Genomic DNA, 22,451 nt, shown 5'->3' with positions numbered 1-22,451 from the left:
TATGATTTCTAAGCTGCTGCCACCACCACAGGGTGGTGAAGCTATCCTGTTTTCCCTAGCTAGGGTTTTGGATAGGCTTTGCCAATTAGGTCATGATTCCCTTTCAAAGAAAGAGAGAATAATCTAACAATCTTAGAGCAAAACGAGTACACGAGATCCTTGGACAGGATTTCATATCCTTTTTTAAAGGCAGTAAGCTGAATAAGAGTCATGGTGCTTGGAGTAAATGACTGCTTTGGGGGCATAATGTCCCTTGGGCCATGCAGATTCCACACCCACCCAACCACCTAATAAAGATATGTTTATTACAAAATCAAAGAGAAACAGAGTGCAGTGAAACACATCATTTTCTGCCATTGCTTTGCATAGATAGCAGTGCATAGCAGAGTCATGCAAACCAAAGTATTTTCGATGTGGAATTGTTTTTATGGTGCAGGAGTAGCCAACCCCTAGCTGGCACACAGTCTTCAGGAGTTTTCTTTTTGGCTCTCCAAATACATATATTTTTAGTTTTAGCTGCTCCTATGGGTCCTCTGCTGTGACACCCTAATGTTGAAAGCTTTTTTGTGACCCAACAAGCCCCACCCCCAATTTATCCATTTAGAAATCATGCAACACCTTTTATTTACTGATTATTTTCATGGGTCTCCTGCTGTAATTCTGTGATACAAAAAAGTTTTTGTAACCCCTAAACCCCAAATATGCCTATTATTATTATTATTATTATTATTATTATTATTATTATTATCCAGGACCACTTTTCCGCTTCTGCCACTCCCACTTTGGCATTTGGCCCCGGAGCATTGGCCATGGACCTTTATTACCCTCTGCCTGAAAAGGGCTAGCAATCACTCAGATAGGACTAGGTATTCAACCCAGCAATGCAACCCCATATCCAGCCATCAAGATATTAATGCAGAATTAATGGCTTGTTACAAAATAGAAACAGAAATGCTCGTTATACAGGCCTCTTTTTTTCTTAATGTCAGCACGTTTGGGTAATAGGGTGCATTGTCCTATCAAGAAGGTGTATCGTTTCTTTTTCCCTTGGTGAAAACAGTACTGCCTTTCCAGTAGCAAGTTGATTTAAACTGGGTTAACTGATGTCCTACAAACTACAGAAAGAGTAATCTCTTAAACAAAAGAAGAGACTTGAACTGGAGAACAGTGTGTGGTATCAAACTAAAGTAATCTTCTTGTTATTATAGTGACACGGATTCTCATGTATCAAGTTCTACCTCAGTTCGTTTTTATCCACATGATTTAGTAAGTTTTTGCATTTGCTCCTTATTTTATTGCAAGCAGATGATCAAATGTCACTCTTAAGTTGTTGAGATACAATTAAGTATTCTGTCTGTCAATTTAGCACAGGATTCGAGTGGTTCAAGTGGTCAGCAGCTGGACAATGCCATGCCTTCACTGCTACAAATAATTGGAGAATTGCAGCCACGTTAATACTTTAATAATGTGAGACCTGAAGTGTGTTTAATTAGACAAATGCAGTGCCGCCCACCTCTTAGATCTAAGAAAGTGGTGTCCAAGCCCTGCTCAATACAGAATGGATTGTAGACTATCACTGCTAATGATTTGTAAGGTCTTTGAAGACTTTAGGTTCAGCTTGCTAGATCTTTACCATATCAGCTTGAAATACCCTGGAGTAATAGAAGTTGTAAAGAAGAAAGGGCCCTTCTACTCAGCCTTGTGTGTTGGATGTTACTGGATCTGCAATTCCCATTGTTGCTTATCATTGGCAATGCTGGCTGCAGATTATTGGTGGGGATTTTCAGGCCACTATTATTATTATTAATTGAATTTATATACTGCCCTATACCTGGAGGTCTCAGGGCAGTTCACAGAATAAAACCAAATGAATTCAGGTGATTGTTAAAGTGGCTCATGAAGGGTTGACCACTTCTGAATTCTGCCTTCTGGCTGGATCCAGTTCCCCAACCCTTCTGCAGAAGATGGGTGTTGTTGTTCCAACAACATCTGGGGACTCAAGTTTGTGGAAGACTGTTGTAGGTGGAGGTAGGGTGTGGTTTGCATGTGCACTATCCCTGCAGTTCCATAAAGTTTTATAAAGGGTCAGTGCTTTTGCTTCCTGGAAGAAACCAGCCAATCCAGATACAGGTTGGAACTCTACCATAAACCCATGCCCAGGGTTGAGCATGTAGTCTTCAACAACTGTTAATCAGGTGTGCCTTCCTGAAATGAGATAAACTGCATCCTCCCCACCTTCCCTTCTCCCTGAACCATATAGATTTGCAAAGAAGATGAGACCAAGGGGGTAGTTCCCCATAGCAGATCTTTGGCCCATGACACTTTTATGTTCCTTAAGATCTATAGTTTATAGGCTAAAGAAGTGTGAATGCAACTTATTATTGACTTTATTGTAGCTCTCCCTACCCCAGATCAGGCTGAACAGGCTGTTGACCATAGATACAGATCTCCTCGAGCATCAAGACATTGACCTAAGCCCTGACCTGCAGGACCATCTGCAACCTCAAGAGGAAGCCGCCCAAAAAGTCAAACACTATTATCGCTTTTGGATCCTGCCTAAGATCTGGATTGGCATCAATTTTGATAGACTGACTCTCCTAGCCTTGTTTGATAGGTGAGATCCCATGAGCATGTGCTATTCTAACGTAGTTCAAGTAATTATTTGCATCAGGTTTCCTTTTGCTTGGTTCGTATGCTAGTGATTGATGCACTGTTCAAAGCATTACTCAAATCAGGTGGTGGGTACTGTTAGAAATGGGGCCAAAATGGGCCCAACTAAGAACAGCAGTAACAACAAGGTGTCGAGTGTCCAGTGGAAAACTGGGGAGAGGGAAGTTAAATGGAGGACCCTGGAAGAAAGCATGATGCACTGGTACCCTGAACATGTCCCCTCCTATCAGGAGGAAAGATGTACTGCAGCACTAGAATTTAGAGCACTGGGTTGTGCAGATAAGCTACCCTCTGGTATGCACTTTTAATGGTATAGTGGGCATTGGGATATCCAGCAAGCCACCATCATTCTGCTCAGCAGTTTGCTTTCTCCACCCTGGAGTATCTATACTGCTTTACAGACTTATTTTTCTTGGAGTACCTTCACTCGTTTTTCTTCTGCAGAACCATTACAGAAACCTTATTTTCCCCCAAGACATACTGCAGTGTAGATTTGGATGAGAATGGATGGATTTATCTGTCTTGCGGTTGGGACTAGGACTGGGTGACATTTTTATCCTTTCTGACTGATTCTATAGAATGTGTTTGAACAACCATTTGAACTCCAATAAAACCACAATAGATTCAGCACCTGAAATTTGCATGCTAAGGCATTCTCAGACTTTTGAGATACAGTATCATAGGTCATTGGGGGACGCGGGTGGCGCTGTGGGTAAAAGCCTCAGTGCCTAGGGCTTGCCGATCGAAAGGTCGGCGGTTCGAAACCCCGCGGCGGGGTGCGCTCCCGTTGCTCGGTCCCTGCGCCTGCCAACCTAGCAGTTTGAAAGCACCTCTGGGTGCAAGTAGATAAATAGGGACCGCTTTCTAGCGGGAAGGTAAACGGCGTTTCCGTGTGCGGCTCTGGCTCGCCAGAGCAGCGATGTCACGCTGGCCACGTGACCCGGATGTGTCTCCGGACAGCGCTGGCCCCCGGCCTCTTGAGTGAGATGGGCGCACAACCCCAGAGTCTGTCAAGACTGGCCCGTACGGGCAGGGGTACCTTTACCTTTACCTTTATCATAGGTCATGTTCTTTAGTTTCCTTGAATTCCTGCAGCCTCTCTTCCAATTTAGCTTCCCAATACCACATACTTTTCCTTTTCCATAGAAATCGTGAGATCCTGGAAAACGTGTTAGCTGTCATCCTAGCTATCCAAGTGGCTTTCTTGGGTTCTGTACTTCTTATTGAAGGCTTCTTCAAGGATATCTGGGTTTTCCAGTTTTGCTTGGTGATTGCCAGTTGCCAGTATTCCTTGCTCAAGGTAACTTCTTTTGCCACTGTCAATTTTAAATATACATATTCTGCCAGCATTTGGACAATCTATCTTGAGTTAATAATAAGCCTAGTTGTGGCTGATCCTTGTTGGGTGTGCATGCAGTCCCTTTGCAAGCAAACCAAGAAGCCTGCTAACCACAGTTTCATGTTTTGCCCAAATCAGGAAACAATGGTTAAGAGCTTCAGAGCATGCCAGGCCATTAAGCCAGCTTCAAACAAGTGACGTATATCCTAGAGTGTTCTGAAGCTAGTAACCACAGTTTCCAGGTTTGGATGAAATGGGAAATTACATATTAAGCCAATCAAAATGTTGCAAAATAGTGATCAAGCTTTCATCTTCCCCAATCAACTGTAGAATAAATAAAGTGTGTGTGTATGGAATCCAGCCTGTTGAAAAGTACTGGCGAACAAAGGCTTGCTCGCTATTATGTGACATTTTGATGGGTCCTAATAAAGGCATTGCTTGGGTATGGATTTTTCCTTATGAACCCACACAGCATTCCTGGGATGATCTTAGAAAATTGGTATGATTCTTCTGCTCTTACTTTTCCATTAAGTTATTTTCGATATTTTAAAACTTTCACTTGAGACCCCAGCTTCTCATGCTTTGTTGAATGCTGTTTGAGAAACTAACTTGGGGGGTGGGAGCAGCGAGGGGATGAGGGGCTGTGACTGAAAAACACACCATGAGAAGCTTTGATGTGTCCAGGGAAGTTCTGTGGATCCTACCTGTTAAAAGAGTCTTATACTGAAAAGTAACCTTGAAAATAAGCCTTACCTAATATTTCCCTTTCATTTTTCTGGTCTGTTTTTTAGAGTGTGCAACCAGATTCTTCATCACCTCGGCATGTAAGTTTTCCTATATGGAACAGAACTTTTTATTCAGAAAAGGCATAGCTAATACTCTTGTGTATCTGAGTTTAACACACTGAACTTTCTAATTTAAAGCGGCATGCGTAATAAAGTTTCAAAACCAAATTTTGAAGGAAACAATAGTTATGATTTGCAACTTTGAGTTGCAGTAACCAAACTTGTTTTTTTCAGGGTCATAACCGAATCATCGCCTATAGCCGCCCTGTTTACTTCTGCATATGCTGCAGCCTCATTTGGCTGCTGGACTATGGCAGCAAGAGCACTTTCACTGCAAGGTTCCGACTATATGGAATGGCTTTCACTAATCCAATTTTGCTGCTATCAGCAAGGGACTTGATTATAGGTGAGCAATTTCCATATGGCTCTGATGCATTGTATTTGCTTCTTTAGTTATACAGTGGTACCTTGGGTTACAGACGCTTCAGGTTACAGACGCTACAGGTTACAGACTCCGCTAACCCAGAAATAGTACCTCGGGTTAAGAACTTTGCTTCAGGATGTGAACAGAAATTGTGCGGCAGCAGCGGGAGGCCCCGTTAGCTAAAGTAGTGCTTCAGGTTAAGAACAGTTTCAGGTTAAGAACGGACCTCCAGAACGAATTAAGTTCTTAACCCAAGGTACCACTGTAAAAGTATTTTTATACTGCCGTATCATAAATTAACAGGGTGGTGTAAACTCCATTAAAAGCTATGTGGATGGTATGCATAGATCGTTTGTCCATCGTGGTGACCATATAGATTTCTGTTCTTTAATGGAGATACAAATAAATGAAATCCCTTCCTTTCTCATTCTGTCTTTTAAAAGTTGTTATAATTGGAGAGGAAGTGGTTGTCATTGTCAGTTCCGCGGGTGGCGCTGTGGTCTAAACCACTGAGCCTCTTGGGCTTTCCAATCAGAAGGTCGGTGGTTTGAATCCCCATGAAGGGGTGAGCTCCTGTTGCTCTGTCCCAGCTCCTGTCAACCTAGCAGTTCGAAAGCATGCCAGTGCAAGTAGATAAATAGGTACCGCTGCAGCGGGGAGGTAAGTGGCGTTTCCGTGCACTCTGGCTTCCGTCACGGTGTCCCATTGCGCCAGAAGTGGTTTAGTCATGCTGGCCACATGACCTGGAAAACTTGTTTTTAGACAAACACTGGCTCCTTCGACCTGAAAGCGAGATGAGTGCCGCAACCCCACAGTCGCCTTTGACTGGACTTAACCGTCCAGGGGTCCTTTACCTTTACCTTTTATAATGAAAGTCATTGCATGATTAGAACTTTGGTAAACATGGAGAATTGCCATGCAGTGTACAGAGGATCTTCAGATAAACTCTTGATCCACTTCTCTTAGCCGTCTCATAACTGGCAGCTGTTGTATGGTGGGAATGACAGCAACTACCAAAGTGCCACATATTTGTTCATGTTAGTCTAGTTTTGATTGCAGGCTACATGTCTTGGAGGGCTGTCATGCTGAAACATGCTGTCCCTCTCCTGTGGGGACACTGCAGTTATCTTCTTACTTAATGACATCTTCATAATCCATCACCACCATTGTCTCCATTCCACATCATTTTTCAAGCTTTCTCCTTCTCAGTTTAGCTCCTTGCAACCTTCACAGTCTTCCTCTGTCTCAGCCCTCTCAGAGATGTTCACTTTCCTGTTGAGCTTATCTGGCTAAGGTGAAGAGGCAAGAAGAGTAAGGCCTTCACTTGGCCTGACAAACACACAGATGCAAACATACTGCAGTTGCTTGTTCTGAAAGTGAGTAGGGTGTTTGCTACATAGGAAAAAGAGTCTGAAAAGAGCTGTATGCCTCACGTCAGTGTATACTTCAGCTACTCACAGCAGGTAGTAATTGGCAACTGTTTTGAAATAAAGAACAACAGCTATGTGAAATTATTTCTTGTGCAAGGGTGGTATATAAATTCAATAGATAATAATAATAATAATAATAATAATAATAATAATAATAATAATAATAATTAAAGAACACCTATATCCTCCATAGTTAAAAGTGGAAGGATAACAAATAGTTCTGTATGTATTTACTATTTTCTTCTATCATTTTTTTTGTCTCTTGTAGTGTTTACACTATGTTTCCCTATAGTGTTCTTCATTGGTCTTCTGCCTCAGGTGAACACATTTGTCATGTACCTCTGTGAACAATTAGATATTCATGTCTTTGGTGGCAATGGTGAGTTGAGCTTTCTCGTTTCATGGATAATTCAGCAAACAACTTTCAGATCTGTTTAAGAAAAGGTAGTTTGAGGGCTTTATCCAAAGGATAAATTTAAGCACATTCCTACTTCATTTTAGCCTTTACAGATGGTCCTTTAGGTCCTCAGTTTAAGCAACTACCTGACATTCAAATGGTTTTGTTTTCTGTGCACTAAACGGTCTAGTACAAAACTGTGGTTCAATTCAGACATAAATGCCAAATCATACTTTGATGCCATATGAATGTGCTTGGAACAAGCCTTCCTCCTCCATGCACTGTGATTTCCTCTCTTCCTGTACTGGTATGCTGCTTTATAGTGCAAATCGTAGTTTGCCTGTTCAGATATAAGGGCAAACTATAGTTTGCCACAAACAAGGGAAAGGAAGAATGAACTGCATGGTGCGAGAGGACAGGGAGAGCAGCAGGCTTGTTCATGTAGTGCCAAACCATGGTTTAGCATTCTCTCTGCCCTGAGCCGTTAAGGAAGGTGTTGTCAGTTGCACTCCAGAAGCCAGTCAGCTGAAAGCAAAATTGGAAGAAGCTTCTACACATTTCAGAGTAATGTTTCATATATTTAACTGTATGACAGTGCTCTCCAGAAGAGGCTCAGAAAGTTTGCCTTCATGCATACCAGACATGCCAATGACTTTGTTATTCAATAAAATCACATTTTCCTCAAAAAGGTATTATTGCCATTTGAGAGCTGATGAAATGTAATATCCCTGAAACAAAAATGCTTTCTGATGGAAAGCCTATAAATCCTGCATAGCAAAGGAACAGCTGCATTGTGGGGTCTGTTATAGCTCGTATGGTCTACTTAAGTTGGTTCAGGCTCATTGGGAAAAGCACATCTTTGAATTAACTTTTCCAGTGAAAGAATACTGCACAACAGTAATATTACGCAATAAAAGAATCCTCAAAAGTAGCATAAGTTTAAGCGTGAGATAATCTGCTGTAAATCTTTATAGTGGTGTAGTAGAAACAAAAATCAAAGGGATAAATGTTTATTTCTTGAAACCTAAATATGTGTTCTTCCACTGTTAAGGGTTTCTTTTCCTAACAAATGTTTTCTTATTCCCTAGCGACGACAAGCTTGCTTGCAGCACTTTACAGTTTTATCTGTAGTATTGTGGCAGTAGCATTATTATATGGATTGTGTTATGGTGCCCTAAAGGTGAGTGCTATATTTTTAAGTAATAAATTTAGGCTTGATACTTGTACCACTTCATGAAACTAAAAGTTAAATGTTATTACCTGAACTTCCTAACATTTGTAAAAGGTGGATGGATGGAGATTGGTTTTTCTTCTTTCCTTGAAACACCAGAATTTTTATTATACACAGCCACACCCCCACACCATACGATACAACCCAACAAGGGAGGCCAAGGGACTACAGACCACAGACACATTTTCTTACTCAGTACAAAATCAAAATGGAGATACATAACAATATATAAAACATTCCCAAATCCTTAGGAAAGGATGCTTATTTCATGCTCTGGTAAAGCCGTGGAACCCACCATAAATGAATACCGTATTTTCCTGTGTGGAAGACTATATTCCTTCCTAAATTTTTGAAGTTTAAAATAAGGGGTCGTCTTATACACTGATAGTGCATAGTGCATTTTCTTAATTTTGAGTCCCCCAAAATAGGGGGCGTCTTTTACATGGGGGCATGTTATACATGGAAGAATACGATAAATATCCCTTGTGCTCCACAGCAACACTAACAACATGGTATCAGCTTGTATGTGAAAGCTGAATTGGTGCACGATGCCATCCATACCTGAGTAATTGATACCTGAGATATGCATACATATTTATACCCACCCTGTTTTCTTGATTGTAATTTGGTTTAACTGATTTTGATATTTGCCTTCAAGGTGGATGAGAAATGTAATTAATTTATTTAAGGAATAATATTAATGCAGTTTATTTCATAGATACATAGGATTTCCGATTCTGTAATCTTAAAAAAGAATAAAAAAATTTTTTCTATGGACTCTGATTTTGCCCACAGGATTCTTGGGATGGTCAACATATTCCAGTGCTCTTTTCAGTATTCTGTGGCATGTTAGTGGCAATATCCTACCATCTCAGCAGACAGAGTAGTGATCCTTCTGTGCTTTTGTAAGTAATAATTACCTCTTCGTTTATTACGTAGAAGTCTTATTGCAATAATTGTTTGTGCAAGGGAGAGGGAATCTGTTCAGAAAACATCGTGGGGAGCAATGGGCCTAAAAACTTTAGACAGCCTCCACCTGATGCAAACAGTTTTCAGATTTGGCTAACCTGTGACCCTCCACATGTTGTTGGACTTGGCATAACCCAGCATGCTCAATGGCCAGGGATAATGGATGCAATATGAAGGCCCTTTTCATAAAGGGGGACAAAGTGCAAATAAGTACCAATAGTTGTTTTCTGCTTTTATATATATATAAAAACCTTGATTTGTTTTTCTTTTTGGACTAAAATCAGTGCACAATCATTACAAAGGAAACATTTTCTTTTCTTTTAGTTCTTTAGTGCAATCAAAACTTTTCCCTACTTCAGAAGATAAAAATCCAGAGGATCCACTGTCTGAGGTTAAAGACCCCTTACCTGAAAAACTGAGAAATTCAGTGGTAAGTTGGCTCACTTTTGTAGCATACTAAGAAGACTGATATTACAAGGACACTTCTAATGATTCAGGTGTCCAGGGAATTATCTGTTGATGCTGTTTATGAAGCCTTAAGTACCTCTGTCTGACAGTTGTGATACCAGTGGTTATTTTCCTTTATATTAGATCACTAACAAGAAAGAATATTAGTTACGTCAGCTGTCATGTCAATTTCTTGGGAAGGAGATTAAATTTCTTTAGGGGGGGGGGTTAAAATTATAGCGTGTAGACAATGATTATCATGAGTACTTAAAACTAAAAGAGAGAAACAGTTTTTTTGAATTCTCTTGGTTTAAAAAAAGTTCTTTCTTCCTAGAGTGAACGTTTGCAGTCTGATCTGGTGGTGTGCATAGTCATCGGTGTACTTTATTTTGCTATTCACGTCAGCACAGTTTTCACAGTATTGCAGGTACCTTACTTTTCCCTGCCCCTTATTTTCAAAACTATCCTTACCAGTTTCTTTTGTATCTGCCTCTTGAACAGTGTTGTTGACTTCAGCATTTATAACATGACGGTGTTTGGGTTTGCTGAACAGCACAGGCTATTGGCTTTTGGTTTAGGGTGTAGGATTTCTATTGACTTTTTAATGTCCCTTGTTAGTTTTCCCCAGTGCTGCAATGCTCAGCTTGGCAAACTCCCCATCCTTCGGGAACTGTGAGGAAGGAACATGAGGCTCGCCAGAAGATGCAAAAGATCTTGTAGTTCTCCATGTTCCTATTTATTGTGTTTCCTGGAGACCGCTCTAGTTGGCATAGATCACACAAAGAGATGGATCTAATTGCATGAGCAATTGAAGAAAGTTAGGATGTTAAATAGTGCAGTGCACTGCATCTCAAAGACAAGTTTGCAGGGGCAGCATTCCTTGTATTGTGTGTATCAGCACAAACGGAAACACAAGGAATATGACCTCTTTTAATGATACTCCCCTCCCAACAAAACTCAAAATGGTCCATTTGGGGACAGATATGGGTTGCACCAGGTGTTGCTGATATCCTTGGGATGTATCCCGAATAGGTGGGGAAGCAGTTGATGATGAAGGCACCCTTTCAGCCAGCGCTGCCATACTGCCCAAATTGAGAAGCACAATTCTGAAAGGAATTGCTATTGATTGTTTTTGAGACTGAGTCTCTTTTTTCCTTCTTAATTTTTTTCCATAAGCCTGTCTTGAGCTATGTTCTGTACGCGTTGGTGGGCTCGGTTGGCTTTATGACCCATTATGTACTGCCACAACTTCGGAAACAGCTCCCTTGGCACTGCTTTTCTCACCCACTGTTGAAAACCAAGGAATACTATCAATTTGAAGTCCGCAGTAAGTAGTACAATTCTTCTTTTAAGACTCTGCCTTTGGCTATTCCCTAGGCATTTACTGTGAACTATGTTATTAATTACATTGTGACTTTACAATAAAACTGTTCTTCTCGTTTCCTTCTATAGAAAACTTAGTTTCTTGCAATAAAGTTAAAACTTTGTAGCAAAGAAAAGTAGTTCAGATATCTTACCTGTTATGTTGGAGGGATGGTGGGAAAGAGGGGTCAGATAGACATCTGAACTTGGTTTGTTTCCTGATACACTTTCCAGACTCCTATTGCATTCTGTCTTGTATTTTGCGGCTCCTCTTAGATGCTGCACATGTGATGTGGTTTGAGAAACTTCATATATGGCTTCTTTTTGTGGAGAAGAATATTATCTACCCTCTGATAGTCCTCAATGAGCTCAGCAGCAGTGCGAAAGCTATTGCTAGCCCAAAGAGACTGGATATAGAGTAAGTAGAAAACAGCACATACGACACTTCCTTTACTTTAATTATGGTTTGTTTGTTTTTAATGTCCTATTGCAAAGGCTATCTCTGTTGCTTGACCAGTCTCTTGAAACTCCAGATTCTTCTTTCTTAAAAGGGGTCAGGCATATTTAATGAAAGATAGTAAAGTGAGAAATATACACTTTATTAATACACTTTATTAATCTTCAAGAACATACTGAATGCAGATAAAGTGAACAGTAAAATGATCAGCTTGACAAATATATTTTCTCATTGCAGATTTGGTGCTTTAATGATTACTATTGCTGGTATGAAGCTGTTGCGTTCCTCTTTCAGCAACCCAACCTACCAGTATGTTACTGTCATTTTCACAGTGCTTTTCTTTACATTTGACTACAAACGTTTCTCGGAGACAATGCTGCTAGACTTGTTCTTCATGTCCATACTCTTCAGCAAGGTAATGTCAAATAATAATACAGTGCCCAAGCTCTGTGTTCCATACCTCTGTGGCAAAACGAGATGGCAGTAAATCTTGCAGTTGGCATAGCCATCTTTCCCACAGTCTTGAAAGGCATGCTTAAAAAGCCACCAATTTTATATTTTATGGTAGTCTTACGGTCTTAAGAGTTTAACTGATGGTCTTGAATACATTAAAAGCGGTACCAAAACATTTGTTATTCATAATATTAGCACATATACTGCCATCATAATATAGAATCTTGTTCTCTCTCCTTCCTCTTTTCCATTGTCTCCTGAAGGAAAATCTGACCATTTGTTATCTATCAGAATTGACATAGGATATTTTATCATGTTATCTGATGAACTGCAGCTAGAAAGGAAGTTTATTCATTGTTGAATAGAGAATCTCCGCTTGTTTGGTTAAATATTTAATGTACGAATTTGACAAAACATGGCATTCTCTTACATTTCATGCCTCTTAAAACAGAACCAGTTGATCTGCTGTGGCCTACATGACGCACAGTTTTACAAATATTTTTTGCTAGTGCATCTAAAACTCCTCCTGGGAAATTGAAATCATACATGTGTCAAGAGTCCAAAATCTGTGACCAAATTTGTTTTTTAAACATTTCCTTCTGTTTTCTTTCTAGCTGTGGGAGCTTTTCTACAAGTTGAGATTTGTATACACTTACATTGCTCCTTGGCAAATCACATGGGGATCTGCGTTCCATGCTTTTGCCCAGCCTTTTGCTGTACCACGTATCCTTTTTGAAAGCTCCAGATGTGTTATGCTGACAGGGAAAAGAACTTTTGAAGCCTTAATATATTGTAAAAGTCTACTAAAATGTATGATTACAAGCCACCCCAATCTCTTCCGAGCAGTTTTGATTGCAAAGCACTGTGATATGAATGTTTGTGCAGTGTAGCAGAAACATTTTTTTTTTTTGCTATAAGTTGTCATGCTTCTACACTAAGAACAGTAGTATATTACTTCATTTTTCTGTACAATGGTTGCCAAGTGTAGTTTACGATGCTGTTGAACCTTTCTAAATGACACAGATGTTTGAGGTATTGTGGTTGCTCTTTTTTTATTATTCTGCCCTGACATGAAGAAATCAGAAAGAAAGAAAGTTGTGGTTTCCTTGACTTTCCTTCCCTGCAGATTCTGCAATGCTGTTTGTCCAAGCAGCTGTGTCCGCTTTCTTCTCTACTCCACTAAACCCATTTTTGGGAAGTGCAATATTCATCACTTCTTATGTTAGACCTGTCAAGTTTTGGGAGCGAGACTACAAGTAGGTGATTTTGAAGGCATAAAAAAACCACCTCCTGTAGTAATGAGAGATTTAAAAAAAAAAAAGTTATAATATGTGATGTTTCTGGATGCATGATGCTAAGTTCCTAAAGTATGTCCTGCAGAAGAATTATGATTCTGCGCAGTCACCGCTAGTTTCTTACTGTGGAAAAATATCCTCACTTCATCCTACCTTCAGCTGAAATCAGCAAAAATACTTCTGAGGTAAACCTCTGGAATCTCTCCCTGGTGAACTGTAGAAGTCAGAAATAACTCACCTTGGCTCTTAGATGTTTAGATGAACTTCTTGTGCAATCATGTAGTGAAAAATGATTTCACTTGAAACCACAACTATTTTAGTGTTATACTTTGGCCACGTTCACGCAAAACGCTTAACCACGGTTAGTCTGGTTAGATTAACAAGCCAGCTTCATAACTAGTGGTCTGAAGTTGGCTTGCTGTGAAACTTGCAAGTGTTTGTATTAAACCAGGATCCCTGGTCAAACATAATAACTAGGTCAGGATTCTGGGGACAGGATCACAAAGTTAATACAGTGGTGCCTCGCAAGACGAAAAGAATCCGTTCCGCGATTCTCTTCATCTAGCGGTTTTTTCGTCTTGTGAAGCAACCCTATTAGCGGCTTAGCAGATTAGCGCTATTAGCGGTTTAGCGGCTATTAAAGGCTTAGCGGCTTAGCTGCTAAAAGGCTATTAGCGGCTTAGCGGCTTAGAAAAAGGGGGGGAGCGGGGAAAAAATCGCAAGACTAGCAAGACGTTTCGTCTTGCGAAGCAAGCCCATAGGGAAAACCGTCTTGCGAAGCAACTCAAAAATGGAAAACCCTTTCGTCTAGCGGGTTTTCCGTCTTGTGAGGCATTCGTCTTGCGGGACACCACTGTATAGGAGTAAACCCTGTTCTCTCACTTGTCGCCAGTGATGTCAGCTGGTGAGCAGGCAGGCGTGGTTTGGGGAGAAAGGCCTGTGTGCCAGAGGTTCCTCAGCCCTAATTAAGATGCGTATAAAACTTGGCCCAGGATACAAAGAGCTACTTGGGCTCACAGCAGCCACACAGCCTCCATGTAATTTTCCAGGTGGAAGACCTGTAGTGATAGCAAGTGCACATATTTGTCTGTTTGCTGAAAGAGACAGTATGCTATGCCTAAACTTTGTTTCCACATCCAGAGAAATGCAGTGGAGTGCTGTGCCTCTGGTCTTAGTCTTGGAAGAGAGACAGACAGAAAGAAAAGAATGGAGGACTGGAAATAGCGGCAGTTAGCACTTAGTTGCATTTTCTTAGCAGGGGTGACAAACCAGGTCACGGTGGCTTATTTTTGTAAACAATTCATCTTTCAACAGACAGAGCCTCAGGGAGTTGAGAGAGAATCACCAGCTGGGAAAATGCAAGAGGGTGTTTTACTTTTGGCATGGACCTTTTATTTCATTTTTCTTGGGGGAAGAAGGCATATGGTGGTAGAGAACCCATGAAGACTTGCCATGGTAATTTTTGTAATAACTTAATATTTTGTCACTTTTTTCAGCACAAAACGAGTGGACCACTCAAACACAAGACTGGCTTCCCAGCTTGATCGAAACCCAGGTAGTCCTTTAAAAAATTTTTTTTTTATTGAATTTTACATATTTATCATAATAACATCATATCAGATAACAAAAAACAAATACAATTCCCAAAATTCCCCCTCCTCCCCACGACTTCCCTCAACTTCCTCTTCTGGTTTTTTACATATTGACTTCTCCTGCTTGCTTTATTGTATCTTAATATTAAATTCTTTAACTTAAATGTTGTTATACTCTTATCGTTTTAACATCATCTTTGTAGTTTCTATATTTGTTTTGTTGATTGTAAGTGTTTACTCAAACCCCACTAGTGAGTCCATTTCTTCACATTGTTTCTGTAGATGCAACATAAATGATTCCCAGTCTTTTTAAAAGTCTCTATTGTCTTTATCTCTAATTAGTTTCACCATTTCAGCATATTCCATCAGTTTGAAATCCAGGTAATCCTTTATCAAACCAGAGACCTGCTCCTGCTAGTCCGGGCTCAAACAAGCCCTGTGGTAACCTTCCAAAACAGCCAAATTGGGCTTGGCATTTGTCTAAATCTGATGCATGCATATATGTTTAATACATATATGTTTGTAATAATACTTTTTGAAAGTGTGTTTAAATTAACAACAAATAGTTTGTTCTCTGTTATCAATAAAGGACAGATCTTTCAAAATGTTGTTTGCCAAAGAACTGTAGATATGAATCGAAAAGTTTAGTTTAGACTTAACGAGATCTGGATTTTTCCTTCCATATAGGTTCAGACGACAATAACTTGAATTCAATCTTCTACGAACACTTAACTCGATCCCTTCAGCACAGCTTGTGTGGAGACCTGCTCCTTGGGCGATGGGGGAACTATAGTACCGGGGACTGCTTTATCCTTGCTTCTGACTACCTCAATGCACTAGTACACCTTATAGAGATAGGCAATGGACTGGTCACCTTCCAGCTGAGGGGGCTTGAATTTAGAGGTAAAACCAACTAAATGAAAGTTCCACCAATCTCCTTGAAACTGTGTTGTCAGCTAGTTACTTAAGATTGGGCATTTGGTTTGATAGACATTTTAAATATGTGAATGTTTGGTAAAGGCAGCAGATGTAAACAAGCTTCCTCTTCCAAGCTTAGTGTAAACAATTATATATTGGACAGTTTAAAACTTGACATTCATAAATTCTTGAAACAGAAGCTGATTAGATCTTTGTGATTATTAGGCAAATGTAGCAATTTCTTGCCTCTTTCTACTGGGCTGTAGCATCGTGGTTGCGAATCTGAGCTGTGACCCATGTGTGATACAGTGGTGCCTCGCAAGACGAAAATAATCCGTTCCGCGAGTCTCTTCGTCTAGCGGTTTTTTTGTCTTGCGAAGCAACCCTATTAGCGGTTTAGCGGCTTAGCGGCTATTAAAGGCTTAGCGGCTAAAAGGCTATTAGCGGCTTAGCGGCTATTAAAGGCTTAGTGGCTTAGCGGCTAAAAGGCTATTAGCGGCTTAGCGGCTATTAAAGGCTTAGCGGCTTAGCGGCTAAAAGGCTATTAGCGGCTTAGCGGCTTAGAAAAAGGGGGGGGAGCGAAAAAAATCGCAAGACTCGCAAGACATTTCCGTCTTGCGAAGCAAGCCCATAGGGAAAATCGTCTTGCGAAGCGCATCGAAAAACGGAAAACCCTTTCGTCTAGCGGGTTTTTCATCTTGCGAGGCATTTGTCTTGCAGGGCACCACTGTATGCCTATAATAATTTCTGGTCTACTTTGTACAGCTGTTGCAGTTACTGCTTTATTGCCGTTACTCTGCACAGCTGTTGTAGTTCCTTTTTCGTCATTTCAGGAACTTACTGTCAGCAACGGGAAGTAGAAGCCATCACTGAGGGTGTGGAAGAAGATGAAGGGTTTTGTTGCTGTGAACCTGGTCACATCCCTCACATGCTCTCTTTCAATGCTGCTTTTGGCCAACGCTGGCTAGCCTGGGAGGTTCTGGTAACCAAGTATGTCCTGGAGGGCTATAGCATCACAGACAACAGTGCTGCATCCATGCTTCAAGTCTTTGATCTTAGAAAGATACTCACCACGTACTATGTCAAGGTGAATACAAATCCTAGACCTCACGTTTGCTATTGGGAGCAGAAAGTGTGATCGTTAGTAATTGAGTACTACGCAAAAAGCAGATGATCTGTAGGCAAAAGCAGTCGAACCATCTACTTCTTCCCATATTTATTTTTATTTTATTACTATATGTATACCCCACCCTTCCTGCAAAGAACTCAAGCTGGCATACATAGTTCTCCCCATTTTATCTTCACAAGAACTCTGTGAGGTAGGCTAAGCTGAGAGATTATGACTGGCCCAAGGTCACTCAGTGAGCTTCATGGTTGAGTCGGGATTTGAATCCTGGTCTCCTAACACTATAACCCCGTGGTTTCCCACAGGGGGGCAATTTGATTTTTAAGGGCTGGCAATTTGAGAATGAGTTATTAACAGTGAATGGCCTTTTAGGCTTCCTCCATGTGACTAAGAGTTCACTTTTTGAATAATAAGAATTATATGACACCGGAGGGGGGGGGGGGGAGAGATCAGGGTTTTAGAGATGCTTGAGGACTTCTGGTTCGCTGCGGAGTCTATGGCGGCGAGCTCCATGTCGTCCGCTTAAGGGGCAACAAGGTTCAGGCAACAAGGTTGGGGGTGACCGCCAGGGCTCGGCACACCCCTCCGTAAACCCCCCCCCCCCCACGGAGGGGTCACACATAATGCTAAACCGTGGTTTACCGCTACATGAATGAGCTAGAAGGAATGAGTGAAGCCTCAGGCTCACATTTTTCTCCTGCTATATGGTTGGCAGAAGTGCTTCTTTCTTCACCTGCTCTAGTCATGCAATGGACACACCAGTTTGATAGCTCTGGCCACTTTACAGCATGTCTTTATTTCCTTTCATCATTTTTTTCAAGGATGTATACAAATCACTATATAGTGGTACCTCGGGTTACATACGCTTCGGGTTACATACGCTTCAGGTTACAGACTCCGCTAACCCAGAAATAGTTAAGAACTTTACCTCAGGATGAGAACAGAAATTGTGCTCCGGCGGTGCGGCAGCAGCGGGAGGCCCCATTAGCTAAAGTGGTGCTTCAGGTTAAGAACAGTTTCAGGTTAAGAACGGACCTCTGGAACGAATTAAGTACTTAACCCGAGATACCACTGTAAAGAATTGTGGTCAAGTCTACATGCCTTAATGCCTTTAACCTTTTGTCTTTACAGGGTATCATCTATTATGTAACATCCTCCCCCAAGCTAGAGGAATGGTTATCAAATGAAACAATGCAGGAAGGTTTGCAGCAATGTGCAGACCAAAACTATGTTGATGTGGATCCCACTTTTACTCCTAATATTGATGAGGATTATGACCACCGCCTAGCAGGGGTCTCCAGAGAGAGTTTCTGTGTCATTTATCTCAACTGGATAGAATACTGCTGTTCTCGGAGAGAAAAGGTAAGCATCTTTTAATTATTCAGGGATCCTGGGAAGATATATTAGTCTGTTAGTATTTAAATCCCAACAAAAGTTCATATTAAAAGTTAAAAGCACTCAAGGAAGTGATTTTTCATTGAAGCAATGTAAGGAAAGGAAAGAATAAAGAGTCACGTTGGAGCATGAAGTGGAGAAAAATGTTCATGAGGTGATATTGTTTCAAGCCAAGGTTGATGTAAGACATAATAGCAATATTTCCTCTGGTGGTTACTTCTGTTTTCCCTAAGCCTTCCACTTTTTCATTTACTTGAAGCCATTGAATGCAGATAAAGATTCTTCCCTGGTGACTCTTTGCTATGGACTGTGTGTTCTTGGCCGGAGAGCTCTGGGGACTGCTTCACATCATATGTCTAGGTAATGTAAATCTCTTACTCTAGAATTTTACAGAAGAGAGAGTTCGGGTCATTTAAATCATGTAATTTGCACATATGCTTCTATCCTTTGCCCTAAATACTTTGTTTTAAACTGCTTTTCATATTGTGGGCAGGATTCACTTAGCGAGTCCCATCAAGGTTTTCTGCTTGTGCACTGGGCCTTCCCCCACTCTCCTCCCCTCACACATCCCCCGCCCCAGCTTTGAAATTGACTTGGGGAATTCAGGAGAACCCCCAGAACAGCACAAGCGGGAAGGAGAGGAGGCCATTAGATCTGGCAAGCTGAAATGTTTGCACTGATGGAATGATCAGAGGAGCACAATGTTGAATTCTTCCCTGTATCTTTAAATTGCTGTACTCTGCCCTGGGTCCTTTGAATGAGCATATACCGTATTTTTCGCCCCATAAGACGCACTTTCCCCCCCTCCAAAAATGAAGGGGAAATGTGTGTGCGTCATATGGGGCGAATGCAGGCTTTCGCTGAAGCCTGGAGAGTGAGAGGGGTCAGTGCGCACCGATGCCTCTAGCTCTCCAGGCTTCAGGAAGCTATCCGCAAGCCTTGCATGCCCGACGGGAGTTCCCGCGGGCTCACAACGCTTGTGGGCAGCAGCCTGCCGCCCAAAGCACAGGGAGCCCTCCGGAGGGCTCCCCGTGCTTCGGGCAGGTGTCTGCAAGCCTCGCGCGCCCGGCGGGACCTCCCGCCGGGCGCGCGAGGCTTGGGGCGGCAGCCTGCCGCCCGAAGCATGGGGAGCCCTCCGGAGGGCGCCCCGTGCTTCGGGCAGGTGTGCGCAAGGCTTGGGGCTGCAGCCGCGGCTGGGGGGGGGGGAATAATTTTTTTTTATTCATTTCCCCCCCCAAAAACGAGGTGCGTCCTATGGGCTGGTGCGCCCTATAGGACGAAAAATACGGTACTTCACAATGCTTGTATGAGACAGGCCTCAAGATCTGAGTAGCTGACAATTGTCTGCAGGAGAAAGTGAGAAATGACTAATTATTATTGCAGTGTATTTAACAGGGATGGCAAGCCTAGCGTTATACAGAAAATGTATTTCCTCTGTGTGCCCAGCATAGCTGAGGCAAGGTCTCATATAGAGGGTTTCAAGAGACCTGTTTTCCAGTGGAAAGCTCCACCTGCTTAAAATTAATGACAGTACAGTATTAAATAATCTGGCTTTATGTTGCTGGTTTGTTGTGAAAATGAGAAACACAATCATAGTGCCTAACAAACCTCCAGGGTTGGGAAGGCGAGGCACCAGGAGTCTCAGATTCCACCTGACATTAAGAACAGGATAAGTCTAAGAAAAACAACAATTGAGGGAGGTGAAATATTATGGGATGGTCAAATCACGGTAAAGTTTGGTGTGAAATTGCTGTTTGTTTTTCAACAAATTAGGGACTGAAGTATAGTATAAGCTCCCAAGTAAAACTGCGGCTTTTGGCGTCATCAGCCAGAATGATTTAAGCTGCTGTCTGCAAGGGTACTTGGAAATGTTTTGCTCCTTGGGCACTTCAACGTTCCCCTTCATATATAGTTAGGGCAGAATTTATAAGTGATTGTTGGCAGTTTTCTACTTCCCTGTTTATGTTTGTATGTAATGGCGGTTCTAATCTGCATTGGCAGTTGTGAGTATGGAATTGGAAGTGTTAACAAATTCTTTTCGACACTCTTCTGCTCACATGGAATGCTGAATGCCTGCTTTAACATTTGGGGTTTCTTTTCCAAACTAAACAGTAATTTGGAATCCTTCCTTTATGGGCTCCATGCATTGTTCAAAGGGGATTTTCGTATCTCATCGATTCGAGATGAATGGATCTTTGCAGACATGGAGTTGCTGAGGAAAGTAGTCGTCCCAGGAATACGCATGTCATTAAAACTACATCAGGTATATAAGGACTGCTTGCGCATGGATGCATCAGGATTAAAAGGGGCGTGGGTTGTCTTATTCAAGCTGTGTTCAAGTGCTCTGTTGCATGGCTATAGTATGGAGACTTGACAGTTATAAAGGTACAGTTTGAGGGGCAAATGGAAATGATCTGTTTTTAGTAATATGCAAGGAAATACATAATGTAAAATTGGGTCTACCAATGAAGGACAGTAATAATTTGCTTATTGCTACACTTTGGGGTGGAGCATCCTTAATTCATTTACACAATTTTCTTTTGAAAGTTCAACCCCCCCTCCCAGTTTATAGAGTGAACTTACTCATTTACAGTCTTGGGTGCCTTTATTCCCCTCCCCCAAAAAGCCTACCTTTGAAAAATCTTGCTTTGACTGAACTGGCTGCTTTTTGCAAGTAACTTAAAAATAAATATTTTTGTAGAATCCTTAAGTAGTCATATTACAATCTTGGTAGCAGTCTCCAAAATATTTGATAAATTAACTCTTTTAAGAATTATGTTTTTAATGTGTATGGATGACACCATAAACAGTTTTTAGGGTTAGTGAGATCCTACTTGTTAAGCGGAACATAATTTTAGGTAAAAGATAAAGGTAAAGGGCCCCTGACAGTTAAGTCGCAAACGACCCTGGAGTTGTGGCGCTCATCTCGCTTTACTGGCCGAGGGAGCCGATGTTTGTCCGCAGACAGTTTTTCTGGGTCATGTGGCCAGCATGACTAAACCGCTTATGGTGAAACCAGAGCAGCGCACAGAAACGCCGTTTACCTTCCCGCTGGAGCGGTACCTATTTATCTACTTGCACTTTGACATGCTTTCAAACTGCTAGGTTGGCAGGAGCTGGGACAGAGGAACGGGAGCTGACCCCATCACGGGGATTTGAACCACCAACCTTCTGATTGTCAAGCCCTAGGCTCAGTGGTTTAGACCACAGCACCACCTGCGTCCTGGCATAATTTTAGGGTTCTTTAAAATGAAATGCTGCTCTTTTCACAGTGAAGAACCTACTGAACAATCCTTTCACTCCTCTGTTTAGGATCATTTCACATCTCCAGATGAATATGATGATCCTGCTGTTCTCTATGAAGCCATCACATCCCATGAACAAAATCTGGTCATAGCTCATGAAGGGGACCCTGCTTGGAGAAGTGCTGTCCTTTCCAATTCTCCTTCACTGCTTGCCCTTCGCCATGTAATGGATGATGGCACCAATGAATACAAAATAATCATGTTGAACAAGCGCTTTCTAATCTTCAGAGTCATTAAAGTAAGTTGCTTGACTCACCAAAAAAAAAATTCATGAGTTGCATCAAATGTGTGAGCTTTCCCAAATATGATGGTGAGGCTGGTGTTTTAGTTACTTTTAAAAGCTGGATTTGTGTATTTATCTGACTCTTGCCTGCCCTTCACTCTAAGTGCCCAGGGCAAGTTGCAACAAATAAGTAATTTGTTTAAAAAACAAAACCACTAATCCAAAAGTGTCATACTATTTCAAGATAGATCGTTAGATTTTGACAAATAACAGTAAATGTACTGAGCCAAGAACTGTGTTCCAAACTTTGGAAAAGTGTGAATTCTGATGAATAATCATGTGTATTTGTCTGCGAGGAGTGAAATAGGCCAGTTGACTTAAAGACGTAGACTGAATGAATTTTTCCCCTGTCTTTGTGTGCTGTGTGCTTGCCACTATTTTTTACTTTCCCCCAGTGACATTTCCCCCTATTTCTGTGCTCCTGTAGGTCAATAAGGAGTGTGTTCGTGGTCTTTGGGCTGGGCAGCAGCAAGAGCTGGTTTTCTTGCGCAATCGGAACCCAGAAAGAGGGAGCATCCAGAATGCAAAGCAAGCTTTAAGAAACATGATAAACTCATCTTGTGATCAGCCAAT

General features: G+C 41.5%; 1 protein-coding gene across 1 annotated transcript in view; it reads left to right on the top strand.

The window, feature by feature from the left end:
• The window catches only part of PCNX1 (pecanex 1), a 79,610-nt gene that overhangs the window by 48,295 nt on the left and 8,864 nt on the right, over nt 1-22,451 (top strand). The window contains exons 10-32 of the mRNA XM_077919751.1: nt 1,209-1,266; nt 2,397-2,614; nt 3,817-3,970; nt 4,801-4,833; nt 5,029-5,200; nt 6,917-7,027; nt 8,134-8,225; nt 9,072-9,181; nt 9,570-9,675; nt 10,027-10,119; nt 10,869-11,019; nt 11,331-11,472; nt 11,749-11,926; nt 12,579-12,687; nt 13,091-13,220; nt 14,756-14,814; nt 15,539-15,754; nt 16,603-16,856; nt 18,027-18,257; nt 18,550-18,650; nt 20,403-20,553; nt 21,603-21,833; nt 22,306-22,445. Of these exons, the coding sequence (XP_077775877.1) occupies nt 1,209-1,266; nt 2,397-2,614; nt 3,817-3,970; nt 4,801-4,833; nt 5,029-5,200; nt 6,917-7,027; nt 8,134-8,225; nt 9,072-9,181; nt 9,570-9,675; nt 10,027-10,119; nt 10,869-11,019; nt 11,331-11,472; nt 11,749-11,926; nt 12,579-12,687; nt 13,091-13,220; nt 14,756-14,814; nt 15,539-15,754; nt 16,603-16,856; nt 18,027-18,257; nt 18,550-18,650; nt 20,403-20,553; nt 21,603-21,833; nt 22,306-22,445 (3,240 nt within the window). The remainder of the gene's footprint in view (nt 1-1,208; nt 1,267-2,396; nt 2,615-3,816; nt 3,971-4,800; nt 4,834-5,028; nt 5,201-6,916; nt 7,028-8,133; nt 8,226-9,071; nt 9,182-9,569; nt 9,676-10,026; nt 10,120-10,868; nt 11,020-11,330; nt 11,473-11,748; nt 11,927-12,578; nt 12,688-13,090; nt 13,221-14,755; nt 14,815-15,538; nt 15,755-16,602; nt 16,857-18,026; nt 18,258-18,549; nt 18,651-20,402; nt 20,554-21,602; nt 21,834-22,305; nt 22,446-22,451) is intronic.

The sequence above is a fragment of the Podarcis muralis genome, chromosome 1 (assembly GCF_964188315.1).
Source record: "Podarcis muralis chromosome 1, rPodMur119.hap1.1, whole genome shotgun sequence".
Lineage (NCBI taxonomy): Eukaryota > Metazoa > Chordata > Lepidosauria > Squamata > Lacertidae > Podarcis > Podarcis muralis.
The sequence above is the reverse complement of the archived record's forward strand: the minus strand, read 5'-3'. Positions and strand labels throughout refer to the sequence as shown.